We start from the raw sequence: 14,373 nt of genomic DNA, 5'->3' as shown, positions 1-14,373 counted from the left end.
CATTTTCTCATTTTCTCATTTTCTCATTTTCTCATTTTCTCATTTTCTCATTTTCTTATTTTCTAATTTTCTAATTTTCTCATTTTCTCATTTTCTCATTTTCTCATTTTCTCATTTTCTCATTTTCTCATTTTCTCATTTTCTCATTTTCTCATTTTCTCATTTTCTCATTTTCTCATTTTCTCATTTTCTCATTTTCTCATTTTCTCATTTTCTCATTTTCTCATTTTCTCATTTTCTCATTTTCTCATTTTCTCATTTTCTCATTTTCTCATTTTCTCATTTTCTCATTTTCTCATTTTCTCATTTTCTCATTTTCTCATTTTCTCATTTTCTCATTTTCTCATTTTCTCATTTTCTCATTTTCTCATTTTCTCATTTTCTCATTTTCTCATTTTCTCATTTTCTCATTTTCTCATTTTCTCATTTTCTCATTTTCTCATTTTCTCATTTTCTCATTTTCTCATTTTCTCATTTTCTCATTTTCTCATTTTCTCATTTTCTCATTTTCTCATTTTCTCATTTTCTCATTTTCTCATTTTCTCATTTTCTCATTTTCTCATTTTCTCATTTTCTCATTTTCTCATTTTCTCATTTTCTCATTTTCTCATTTTCTCATTTTCTCATTTTCTCATTTTCTCATTTTCTCATTTTCTCATTTTCTCATTTTCTCATTTTCTCATTTTCTCATTTTCTCATTTTCTCATTTTCTCATTTTCTCATTTTCTCATTTTCTCATTTTCTCATTTTCTCATTTTCTCATTTTCTCATTTTCTCATTTTCTCATTTTCTCATTTTCTCATTTTCTCATTTTCTCATTTTCTCATTTTCTCATTTTCTCATTTTCTCATTTTCTCATTTTCTCATTTTCTCATTTTCTCATTTTCTCATTTTCTCATTTTCTCATTTTCTCATTTTCTCATTTTCTCATTTTCTCATTTTCTCATTTTCTCATTTTCTCATTTTCTCATTTTCTCATTTTCTCATTTTCTCATTTTCTCATTTTCTCATTTTCTCATTTTCTCATTTTCTCATTTTCTCATTTTCTCATTTTCTCATTTTCTCATTTTCTCATTTTCTCATTTTCTCATTTTCTCATTTTCTCATTTTCTCATTTTCTCATTTTCTCATTTTCTCATTTTCTCATTTTCTCATTTTCTCATTTTCTCATTTTCTCATTTTCTCATTTTCTCATTTTCTCATTTTCTCATTTTCTCATTTTCTCATTTTCTCATTTTCTCATTTTCTCATTTTCTCATTTTCTCATTTTCTCATTTTCTCATTTTCTCATTTTCTCATTTTCTCATTTTCTCATTTTCTCATTTTCTCATTTTCTCATTTTCTCATTTTCTCATTTTCTCATTTTCTCATTTTCTCATTTTCTCATTTTCTCATTTTCTCATTTTCTCATTTTCTCATTTTCTCATTTTCTCATTTTCTCATTTTCTCATTTTCTCATTTTCTCATTTTCTCATTTTCTCATTTTCTCATTTTCTCATTTTCTCATTTTCTCATTTTCTCATTTTCTCATTTTCTCATTTTCTCATTTTCTCATTTTCTCATTTTCTCATTTTCTCATTTTCTCATTTTCTCATTTTCTCATTTTCTCATTTTCTCATTTTCTCATTTTCTCATTTTCTCATTTTCTCATTTTCTCATTTTCTCATTTTCTCATTTTCTCATTTTCTCATTTTCTCATTTTCTCATTTTCTCATTTTCTCATTTTCTCATTTTCTCATTTTCTCATTTTCTCATTTTCTCATTTTCTCATTTTCTCATTTTCTCATTTTCTCATTTTCTCATTTTCTCATTTTCTCATTTTCTCATTTTCTCATTTTCTCATTTTCTCATTTTCTCATTTTCTCATTTTCTCATTTTCTCATTTTCTCATTTTCTCATTTTCTCATTTTCTCATTTTCTCATTTTCTCATTTTCTCATTTTCTCATTTTCTCATTTTCTCATTTTCTCATTTTCTCATTTTCTCATTTTCTCATTTTCTCATTTTCTCATTTTCTCATTTTCTCATTTTCTCATTTTCTCATTTTCTCATTTTCTCATTTTCTCATTTTCTCATTTTCTCATTTTCTCATTTTCTCATTTTCTCATTTTCTCATTTTCTCATTTTCTCATTTTCTCATTTTCTCATTTTCTCATTTTCTCATTTTCTCATTTTCTCATTTTCTCATTTTCTCATTTTCTCATTTTCTCATTTTCTCATTTTCTCATTTTCTCATTTTCTCATTTTCTCATTTTCTCATTTTCTCATTTTCTCATTTTTCATTTTCTCATTTTCTCATTTTCTCATTTTCTCATTTTCTCATTTTCTCATTTTCTCATTTTCTCATTTTCTCATTTTCTCATTTTATCATTTTCTCATTTTCTCATTTTCTCATTTTCTCATTTTCTCATTTTCTCATTTTCTCATTTTCTCATTTTCTCATTTTCTCATTTTCTCATTTTCTCATTTTCTCATTTTCTCATTTTCTCATTTTCTCATTTTCTCATTTTCTCATTTTCTCATTTTCTCATTTTTCCACTGTCCCATTTTCTAGTTTTTTGTTCTTTCGATTTTTTATTTTCTCATATTCTCAGTTCTTCACATGAATGATAGAATTTTCAATACTTAACAATTTCACTGTCGATATTTTTAATTTTTCAATTTTGTGCCTGTTTTTGAGTTATCTACCCAATTTGAAAACGTTCCAGCTACAAAAATGAACTCTTATAAAAGCACTCATAATTTGATTCGAGCTAGAAATTACTTTCCCGAAGATATTATCTCCACTTAAGATATTTGTCATACCCTCTCTGCACAGGACCCCTTTTCAAACCTTCCCTGCGCCCTATCGACTGTTTCGAGAAATAATAAGAGATAATCAAACTGAAATTACTGTTTTTAATTTATCATCTCCATTCATGGCAGCAGAATCAGCAGCAGCTCACGCCATTTCACTGCAGGAGGGGTTGCGCACAAAATATCCACCCAAAGGAAGGACGGTTTTCCCTCCCGTTTTTGAAAAGTTGAGCCAAATGAGCTTGTTTTGTGCTCCGGGAAAACCGCAAACAGTCTGAGGAAAATTACTGCCACTTGGAATGAAAGGAACGTGTTGTGCTGCTGTTGCTATCTTTCGTGCTTTCTTTCTTTCTTTTTTTACGTTTTTGAAAAGGTTGATCAGAAGGATGGAATCATAAATCAGCTTGTTGTAAGGGGGTGAAATTAAATTTTATCGATTATTTTGAAGCTATTCAGACGACATCGTGTGCCTGGACTGGAGTGCAACTTTATTTGAGAAAGAGTAATCACAAACTTGTGGTCTGTTGTATAAAATTTGTGTCTTTTCAAGAAATTAATTTGACCTACCTGTTCACGGATGTCCCCCTTGGAGTAAATGGGGGCACGAGAGCCGGGCCCGGTATCGAAAGGACGCGTCTTTTTTCTGCCCATGTTTTCATCCTCGGAATCGTAGTTGCGAGCTGCGAGGTTTGTGGTTGACTGTTGGAAAAACAAAACAATAAAATAAATATGTTTATAAAAAAGGTTTAGACCATAGTTAACAATATAATAAGAATTCAAACGAAATAGTTTGTTCAGTTTTAAATAACAAGTCATTGACTTAGTTGAAAAGTTTTTATTTTAGACTATTCGGTTATATCATGAAACGAATTGAGTTATTTGATTTTGAAATCTATCTAACAACCCGCAATCTTCGCTTTGGTTCAAGTCCTATTGATGATCCTTTGTATCTTTTTCGCGAAATTTATAATATTTACAGCTCATCTTCTTCCTTTTCTTTGACGTTCATGTTTCTCTAGAATTTCCCATCACCTTGAAAATATAATAATTTTCAGGTACGAAATATATCAAGACAGAATCATCAGATTTGATAAGAGAATGTTATTGTTTTGCTATCTTCTTGCTAACGTCGTCAATGGGTAATGAGGATTAGCCTCAGGATTTCTCCCATATTTCGATTACCCACTGAGGATGTGAGTAAATAACGGATAACATTTTTAAGTGTGATGCATCAAGAATGACTTGATGCATGTTGGAAATTTTTTAAAGTACTACCCGTCCTTGCGTAGCAGCAGGTCCATGGACTGTCTCAATGATTCGGCTGAGAACGATGGCTATATGAAATATCTCAGTTGGTAAGTCAGATGCTTCCTGAGCCGATGTCCGGGCCCAAGAGTAAATATCGATAACGGTTGTACTAACAGCAAACTTCTCGAGAAGAAAGAGACGTCCGTTGGTTTGAACGTTCAATCAAAGTGGTATAAAAAATTTATCGTTAATTATGTACAAACGGGAGTGCCGTTTTTTAAGTTTTTACGAATTTCAAAACCCTGTAGTCAAAAAAGTTTCCTTATTCAAAATGAATTTAATTTTCAATGCATGAATACAAAATATTCAAGAAAACCAAAAAAGAGTGAGTCTCCCGAATAATTTTTCACGTTTTTACATACCAAATTTCAAGTCTAAACCCGGTTAATTGAATCTTATTTTTAAAAATCTGCAAAAAAACGGTCTTTTGTTTCAACCAAAAAGGAAACTTTTAAGACTACAGGGTTATTAAAGTTCGAAAAAAGTAGCAAAATGACACACCCTCATTTACAATGTATCTAAGCTAAATCTAGGATTGTTTCGATCGCGGATTACCTCGCCAGCACAACCGATACCTTATGTTGGTGTATAATTTTAATTAATAGCAAAACAAAGCTTCACATTGTGGGGTGCTATTAAACCCATACCGAACCCGGATGGAACATTCGAGGAGGTGGATGAAAAAGTCGATCCTCGTGACAAGCTGAAGCTGATACTGTTGATGCATCCGATCTTGTACGTTCACATTGAAAATGCGAAAACCGCGCGGTCGGCGTGGAAGAAACTAGTGAAGACTTTCGAAGACAAGGTATTGACGAGACAAATCGGTTTGTTACACAAACTCATCAAATCCGACTTGGAATCCTGTGGCAGTATGGAAAAGTACGTGAACCAGGTAATCTCGACATCTATCCAGCTCATCAGCGTAGGTTTCAAGCTGCCGGAACTTTGATTATTACAGGAGATTTGATAAACACCAAACTTCTCCAAGAGCAACCGATACATGGCAACCAAAATCTACAAGCTGTCGCAACCAAGCAACGGTTTTTGAAAAATAACAAGCCTTGGCAAAAAGAACAACAGCCGAAAAAAGAACCCCCTTTCTAATTCATAGGCCTGAAATGTTGGAAATGTTCAAAATTGCGAAGGACTGCAGACAGCAAAAGAAAGGAGACACGTTGTCTATGGTGTTATCGACTTTCAAGCAGCACGATGTAGGCGATAGGTTGTTCGATTCAGCGGCGTACGCATACATGGCGAGCAACAAAAAGCATTTGTACGATTTGGAGGACGCAAGTTGACAAGTTGTAGCAGCGATCGTTGGAACTATTGAAATAGTGGCCAGAGGAACTGTCAGACTCCAGCCGAATGTGAATCCAGAAAGCGTTACCGTTAAAGATATGCAGCTAGTTCCCGGTCTTACAACGAACCTCCTATCGATTAGCAGAATTGTCCGGAGGGGGTACAAGGTGAATTTCTACAACAACGAATGTAAGGTGTACAACTCGGATGGCAGTTTGGAAGTCACTGGTGTGAAGAAACCCGTTCAAATTGATCCAAGGGAAGGCGAAATCAAGTAAAACTTTGGCGTGTCAAAATGCTGGGGGCGGACTGTGGCACAACAAAACGTTAAGCGTAACATTTCAAAGCTCAGTTTAGGTTGGGCACCACTAAAAGCAGGGATAGTTCTCGCACGAAAAAAGAATCCATTTGCTGTTACCTATCTAAGCAAGGAGGGAACACTCGAGACAAAAGAAAACCTGGAACGTCTACGAAATTTAAACTAGCAACACTGTTACGTCTGTTTACATCACCGTTCTGCTCCGCTTTTAAACCAATATTTTGCTAAGCAAATCGTTCTAAGCTGCTCCAAAGACCGTCCGACCGATTCTCCGATACTCCAGGCAACCCACCAGCATAAAGATCTCCACGGTTCTCGCAGGTAAAGGCTTGAATTATTTAAGATTGTGCTGGCTCTATAGTGGATGATCCAGCCATAGCATCCGTCTCATTCCCGCTTTGGTGTGGAATCAGCACTTTTCCCCAGTTCCCGCAGAAGGTAAATAAGTACAGCGAGACAGCCAACCAAACAACAAACAACGTCCTACTCCCACCAACAACAACAACAACAAGGCAAGTTGCGTCATTTTTGGACCGTTAGCAGAGACTACATCAAACGTCAACTGAGCAGCGCCATCTAAACGTCAGGTTCGTTAACTACCAACTTCTAATCTTCGTTCGTGGCCAGCATTTGATTTCAAAATGTTCAAACCGATATCCGGGCGATATCCGGGCAAACTTGGTCAAAACCGCGGAATTATTCAGTAAAAATAACTAAAAATATACTTGCATTTTTTTTTTCAACAAACCACATCAGGAGATTTTAAATTGTATATCAAGCTTCCAAACACGAGTCATGATGATTTCTAAAACTTGCCATTTCAAACTTCTTTTTGAACGTAAAAATGAAAAATTATAATAATTATAAAGTCTCAGTTAATATTACGTTTTAAAAATGATGTGAATAGATCCGGGCAAAATCCGGGCTTTTTGCAACAAAATCCGGGAAACCGGGTCAGACTGGACTTACCTCAAATTTTGATTCAAATGTTCTAACAAATCCGGTTAAATCCGGGCAACCTAGCAACCTTAGATTGAAATATTTTTCGTGATAGAATGGATAAGCATTCAAGGGAAATTATTTCAAATTTCTATTAGCAAACCTAAAAACTATTTGTTTAGTTAATTAATAAGTCCGGAACAAATTTCAAATTCTTCTTTTGTCAGTCGGAGTTGGAACATCGCGAGGGGGGGGGGGGGACAATAAAAAATAATGCGAAAAACAAACAAATTGGAATAATTTGTTTGTTTTTCGCAATATATCATTGCATAAAACCTATAAATCAAGTTTGTTTGACGTAGAATTACGTCTTACGGCAACACTATAGGGGTGCTAATTGAAATTCGCAAACGGTTCTCGCGTCACGAAAAACGCCTCTTTAACGGACATCTTTTCCGAACAATGTTTTGTTTCGGCTGTGTGTTGGTACACCAATATCAATCAAGTGCATATACGAATATGAGCTTGGAAAGTTATAAATATAACTGCCGAGCTTCATTCGTATAAAATTTTCTGTGATGCTGTCGTTCGTGTCTTCAGTCTCAGCTCTATAGCTGCCGCTCACTCAACAAACGCCAAGCAACCAAGAGCTCTATCCGAGACCCCAGCTAAGTCTGCAGAAAAAAGGTGAAATAGAAAGCTGCAAGAAGCATCATTTAGTTCAAAACGGCTAAGAAAGCTGCTGCTGCTGCTGTCCTAAGCCAGTTCGTCTGCCCAACAACAACCAAAAATAGTCCTTCTCAGGACTACAAATTGAGAGTTTAAGCATTGCATTGAATATTTTTCCAAATATTTTCATGACAACTTTGGTTCATTATATCCGATATACGTTCGTGCACTGCCGACCAAAAGTTTGGGGATCTCCCTTCTAAAACATAAAAATTTTGTTCAGTAATATCTCTGTCAACTGACGAATATTTCACATCTTTTGATATCATTCAAAAGATCATGAGCAAAAAGTATATGTTAAGGCAAACAGATCCTCAGCACCTCGTAAGTTTTGTTCAAAACAAATTTCAAGGCATTTTTCTAACAGTCATTTTTTGTAAACCCTTTAGTTGAAGTTTTCATGAAGTATGACTAAGATAAATTTAATCAAATATCAACAAATGAAGTACAACTCATGAACTTTCAAATAAGCTTATTAGATTAGCGATACGTTGTTTGATAACAGAGATACAGAAGTAATAAAATTGCATATTTTTGAAGATCAATCCCAAACTTTTGATCAATACATCATACTGCCGGGTGATTCCAAATTTTTGGTCGATAACTAGTAGTTATTTTGATAATTTCAAGTACAAGACAATTTATTTGCACAACGTTTAACAAATGTGTTTTGATAAGTGTGTTTCCATGTTTTTAAGGGGTGATCCCCAACTTTTGACCGGTAGTGTAATTTTGATTGAGCCGGGAGAAAAACCAACGGATCAAAGCAAGCTTTTGTTCGTCGATACTCTGCATCACGTGTGTTCCACCTTTTTTCGGAATTCTGCTTTGCGCTATACCTTTATTTTGGGTACGCTACGATATTTTCGCCATATAAAATAAAAATTTGAGCGAACTCGATTAGTTACCCAACAACTTTTGAACTTAACACATGAAATTTCTACTCGGGCTTGGCTTTATCGCTTTTGCGATAGAATAACAATGCTTAGGGGGTGGCGCTAGAGTTTGTGATTATTTGGTTAACATATTGCAGTGTTAATGGGTTAAGGTTGACTACAAACGACACTTGCAATAGCAACAAAAATGATTTTTTTATGTCTTCATTTGAAAGGTTTTCAGCCACAGGCTGGTTCACATCTGCGTGAACCAGAATAAGAATAACTAATAACTTATTTGGTATTGTGCAACTCGAGACCCCATACACCCAACCTTCGGGTAGTGGTCATATCACCTCTTGTCTGCAACTCCGATTCTCTACCTCCCCGTGGTGCTAGCTGGGGTGCGAGCAACCTTAGCGGAGATCGGGTACCCAACCCCGGTGGATGCTTTGGTCGCATGCAGACTGAATCAGGGGGCTTCGTACGCGTCTGTTCTCCATGTCAGGGGCGGCGTGCGGAGTGCAACAACGTCCTGGTGGTGTTCGGGATCCAAAACAGCAACATCACGACGGTCCTCCTGCGAGATAGTGGGGTTGGCTGCGGACCTTGCGAGCCCTTGACTACAAAAAAACATAAGCAACGAACAACGAACAACAAATTTCGGATGGAAATCGGCAAAGACCCACGCGACGAAAAGGGACTAGCGATTGGAAACTTGGAACATGGAACTGCCGATCTCTAAATTTTGTGGGCAGTACCCACGTGCTCTCGAACGAATTGAAGAGCTGCAAATTCGACATCGTAGCGCTGCAGGAGGTATGCTGGAAGGGCTCCACGGTACGAACGTACCCAGATGGTCGTGCCATCTACCAGAGCTGCGGCAACACACACGAGCTTGGAACAGCTTTTATAGTGATGGGAAAGATGCAAAAGCGTGTGATCGGGTGGTGGCCGATCAACTCACGAATGTGCCGGTTGAGAATCACTACTGGCCGGTTCTTCAACATCAGCATCATCAACGTGCACAGCCCTCACCTCGGAAGTACCGGTGACGACAAAGACGAATTTTACGCGCAGCTGGAGCGTAAATACGACTGTTGCCCAAAACATGATATCAAGATCGTCATCGGGGATTTTAACGCTCAGGTCGGCCAGGAGGAGGAATTTAAACCGACAATTGGAAGGTTCAGTGCGCACCAGCTGACCAACGAAAACGGCCTCAGACTGATAGACTTCGCCGCCTCCAAACGCATGGCCGTACGTAGTACCTTTTTCCAGCACCACCTCCCACACAAATACACCTGGAGATCACCGTACCAAACGCAATCACAGATCGACCACGTTTTGATTGACAGCCGGCACTTCTCGGACATCATCGACGTCAGATCCTGTCGAGGCGCCAACATCGAGTCAGACCACTATCTGGTGATGGTGAAGATGCGCCCAAAACTCTCCGTAGTGAACAACACACGCAACCAGCGCCCGCCTCGGTTAAATATCGCGCGACTGAAGCAACCTGAGGTCGCGGCAGACTACACGCAATCGGTCGAAGCAGCGCTGCCGGCAGAAGGCGAGCTTGATAAAGCCCCTCTCGAGGACTGTTGGGATACCATCAAGACAGCCATCAACAGTGCGGCGGAGAACGTCATCGGTTATGTGGAGCGAACTAGACGGAACGACTGGTTCGACGAGGAGTGTAGGAGGGTGATGGACGAAGAGAATGCCGCGCGGGCGGCAGTAGTGCAAAGAGGCACCCGTTGAAAAGTGGAAAATCACCGACAGCGGAAGAGGCAGCGAGTCCGAATTTTCCAGAAGAAAAAGCGCCGCCTGGAGGAGGAGGAGCTCGAGGAGTTGGAGCAGCTGCATCGTTCTCAAGAAACACGAAAGTTCTATCAAAAACTCAACGCATCCCGCAAAGGCTTCGTGCCGCAAGCCGAAATGTGCCGGGATAAGGACGGAGGCATCCTGACGGACAATCGTGGGGTGATCAAAAGGTGGAAGCAGCACTTCGATGAACACCTGAACGGCGCACATGCAGGAGATCAAGACGGTGGAGAAGGTACATCGCCGGCGTAGCCAACGACGCAGAGGAGCCACTCCCCACGATGAGTGAGGTTAAGGAAGCCATTCACCAGCTGAATAGAAACAAGTCGGCTGGGAAGGATGGTATCGCAGCTGAACTCATCCAAATGGGCCCGGACAAGTTGGCCGATTGCCTACACCGGTTGATAGTCCGGATCTGGGACATAGAACAGCTACCGGAGGAGTGGAAGGAGGGGGTAATATGCCCTATCTACAAGAAGGGCGACAAATTAGACTATGAGAACTACCGAGTGATCACTGTCCTCAATGCCGCCTACACAGTGTTGTCCCGAATCCCACTCCACTGCCTAACGCCACAAGCAAACAGATTCGTGGGAAGTCATCAGGCCGGCTTCATGGAGGGACGGTCAACGACAGATATTCACATTACGGCAAATCCTCCAAAAATGCCGGGAACACCAAGTTCCTACGCACCATCTATTCATCGACTTTAAAGCCGCATACGACACGATCGACCGTAACGAGCTATGGAAAATCATGGACGAGAACGGCTTTTCCGGGAAGCTGATCAGACTGATCAAGGCGACGATGGATGGAACGCAGTGTTGTGTGCGGATCTCGGGTGAGTTGTCGAGTTCATTCGAATCGCGCAGGGGGCTTCGACAAGGTGATGGTCTATCCTGCATGATGTTCAACGTGGCGCTAGAAGGTGTTATTCGACGAGCGGTGGGCGAAACGCGGGGCACGATTTTCAACAAATCCAGTCAACTTATCTGCTTTGCCGATGACATTGATACAGTCGGCAGATCATCTGCGGCGGTGGAGGAGATCTACCGCAAACTGAAACGCGAAGCAGGAAGGATTGGGTTGATGATAATACGTCTAAGACGAAGTACATGCTGGCCTGCGGATCCGAGACCGACCGAACCTTGCTTGTCCAGTAATAACAAGGTCACGATCGACGGCGACGAGCTGGAGATAGTCGAAGACTTTGTCTATCTCGGCTCACTGGTGACCGCAGACAATGACACCAGCCGTGAGATCCGGAGGCGAATTATAAGCGGAAGTCGTGCCTACTATGGACTCCACAAACAACTGCGGTCGAGAAGACTTAGCCCTCGCACGAAGTGCAACCTGTATACGATGCTCATTAGACCGGTTGTTCTCTACGGGCACGAGACATGGATATTGCTCGAGGAGGACCTGCGTACACTCGGAGTATTTGAGCGACGAGTGTTAAGAACCATCATTGGCGGCGTACAGGAGAACGGAGTGTGGAGGCGAAGGATGAACCATGAGCTCGCGCGACTCTACGCCGAACCCAGTATTCAGAAGGTGGTGAAGGCTGGCCTGATGCGCTGGGCGGGACATGTTGCGAGAATGCCGGACGACTGTCCTGCAAAACAGGTGTTCGCTACGAATCCGGTAGGAGCAAGACGAGCGGGGGCGCAACGAGCGAGGTGGTTAGACCAAGTGGAGCGTGATCTGGCGAACGTGGGGTGCCCGAGGAATTGGAGAACGGTTGCCCTGGACCGAGTGAATTTTAGGAATTATTTTCGTCAAGTTATGTTGTGAGACGGAATACTATGTAAATAAAAATAATTACTTGTTGTTAAACCTTTGAGTTCTCGTTGATACAAACTTTAGAAAATTGTATATGAAAGATAATAAGTGATATGAATAAGGTCTAGCAATTGCTACGGTAGCTTTTGCTGAGCTCAAAATCGAGCAAAGCAAAAGTCGAAAGCATTTGCTTAGTTTGATATGAATAAAGATTTGCTAGCGAAGAGGTACTAAAACTTTAGAACATAGCTTTTGCTTAGTAGCCTTTGGCAGTATTTTGACAATTAGTTTTGTTTGGAAATTATCTCTACCGTGTTCGTGGATTTCATTAGAGAAATCTTAGATGACGCCCTCGAATTGCTTTTATGGTCGAGTCAGAAAGAAGTGTCCACGATTCAGGTATGTTTTTTGGTTATTTTGTATGGTAAATTTGTTTGGTTTTTCGTTGACTATCATTCAAACAAAAATCTCTGACCATACTTTTATGACGAAACTTTTTATGTAAAATGAGTGCATGCACTGATTGAAACATGTTCCAAACTATTTTCAGCATCCGGAGAGGAATTTGCAGCAGCAGCAGGACAGTCCCGAAAGCGAGAAATTAAAAGGCAAAACGAATGGGATCAGTGTCCAGCCACCACACTTTCGAACACCGAAGGAGCTGAATTTAACGACAATCCCTGGTGATAAGTTATAGCGAAAACAGAAGCAAGGCTATGGATCGTCCATATATGTCTACATAATCGAAATTTACTTAAATTTATGATGAGCTGCAAAATGTATGAAATATAGACTTCAATATTTAAAATGATTAAAAAGGTTTATTAGATGCTACATCTCTAGCAAAGAATATTTATGTGATAAAAAATTTTAATTATATTTCATGTAATGAAAATAGTTTTTTTTTATATTTTTCAATAATTGTATTTCTATGAATACAATACTTTCAAACTTGTTGGGAACACTGTTCACCCTAGTGGTAGTTTAGCACTGGGCTCATCCAGCTGACAGTTGGATGTCAACTGGATTGACGTCACGAGTGATTCACATATTTTTGTCATCTTGATTTCGCAGTTGAGGAGTGCACACGCGAGCACATTTTACTCCGTTAAATATATAAGTTTATTTTAAAATTGTACCCCGGTATTTCACTCGTATATCACCTCGTCTCCGGGGATACAACAAAACTAAAAAAACAGACCGTTTGTTTTTAAATTTACACCCAACAACAAAATATACTTTTTTTTTTTGTTTCGATTATAGTCGTTTTACCATCTTTATGGCATTCGCGACTTTATCAACGTTGCAGTTGGCGGATCGTTATTGAAAAACTTATCCGGTACAACTGCGTTCGATATTTACTCTTGGGCTCGAACTCACGGACATCGGCTCAGGAGACAACAGACTTGCCAACTGAGCTATATCACAAGCCCATCAAAATATACTATAACAATAGATGATATTTCATCTATTATCATTTGTTAATGTAATTTCTTGTTTATGGACTCAAACTTTTATTTCAAAAGTCTACTACAGAGCATGCTAGTTCTAAAAGTAAAAGCTCATGTCCAAGAAAACAACTGTCAAGTAAAAACTTTATTCATATCAATCGAAGCATTTGCTTTAAGCGCCTGCTCGACTGCTCGATTTGCTTAGCAAAAGCAATTGCTAGGTTCTTATTCATATCACCAAATATTATTCAATAATGACAAATTTGAAATGAAACATTAATCAAATTTTCATAAAATCGATAGAAAAAAAGATGTCGTAATTCTACGTAAATCTTGTGGTTGTGTCTAATATACAACCTCTCCAACTTTTTACCAAAAAATTCAATAACATCAAGAATAGTGCATTAACTTTCATCTTCCAAAATTTGGTTTTTGGTCTTGTAATCTTTCGAAAATTTTAATTTTTTTTTTGAAATTTACTTAAAATACTTCAAACTTTATTTATTCCCCCCTTCGGGATTTTGGAAATTTCGAAGGGGGGGGGGGGGGGAGGGGGTTGACAAAAGAAGAAATTGATATTTGTTTCAGCCTTATATGAAAACGATAAACTTTGCTAATAATCCCAATTAAAACTTTAAGAAGACTAACAAATCATACAAAGCTCACATGGCCAAACATGGTCCAATTTGCTATTATGATGAACAAAAAGCTTTCAAAATTTCAAAAAGTCAAACGACTCATTTCGATTTATATTTATGTGAACCCGAGCAAGGCCGGGTAAAATCAGCTAGTATATAATAAATATTTCAGAAAAAATGCATCTGGGGTTAATCTGAAGAGACTATTTCAAGCGGAGTGGATTGCCAACCATTGTAGGTCTCTGAAGGTTGGATGACTTCCCTCGACGAACCATCGGCCGTGGAAGCCCTAGAAGAAATTTTAAGGCCAAGCCATACAGACATAGGCTGGACCTTGCTACTGATGGGGGAACCATACATACATACATACATACATACATACATACAAATTGATCCCACTTTGTGGTA

At 38.7% G+C, this 14,373-nt stretch overlaps 1 protein-coding gene across 11 annotated transcripts in view; it reads right to left on the bottom strand.

The window, feature by feature from the left end:
• LOC129744023 (uncharacterized) overlaps positions 1-14,373 on the bottom strand; it is a 724,779-nt gene that overhangs the window by 368,661 nt on the left and 341,745 nt on the right. For all 11 annotated transcript variants that reach the window (XM_055736329.1, XM_055736331.1, XM_055736338.1 and 8 more), the window contains one exon: positions 3,363-3,494. In XM_055736329.1, the coding sequence (XP_055592304.1) occupies positions 3,363-3,494 (132 nt within the window). The remainder of the gene's footprint in view (positions 1-3,362; positions 3,495-14,373) is intronic.

This window comes from Uranotaenia lowii, chromosome 2, assembly GCF_029784155.1.
Source record: "Uranotaenia lowii strain MFRU-FL chromosome 2, ASM2978415v1, whole genome shotgun sequence".
NCBI classification, from domain to species: domain Eukaryota; kingdom Metazoa; phylum Arthropoda; class Insecta; order Diptera; family Culicidae; genus Uranotaenia; species Uranotaenia lowii.
The sequence above is the reverse complement of the archived record's forward strand: the minus strand, read 5'-3'. Positions and strand labels throughout refer to the sequence as shown.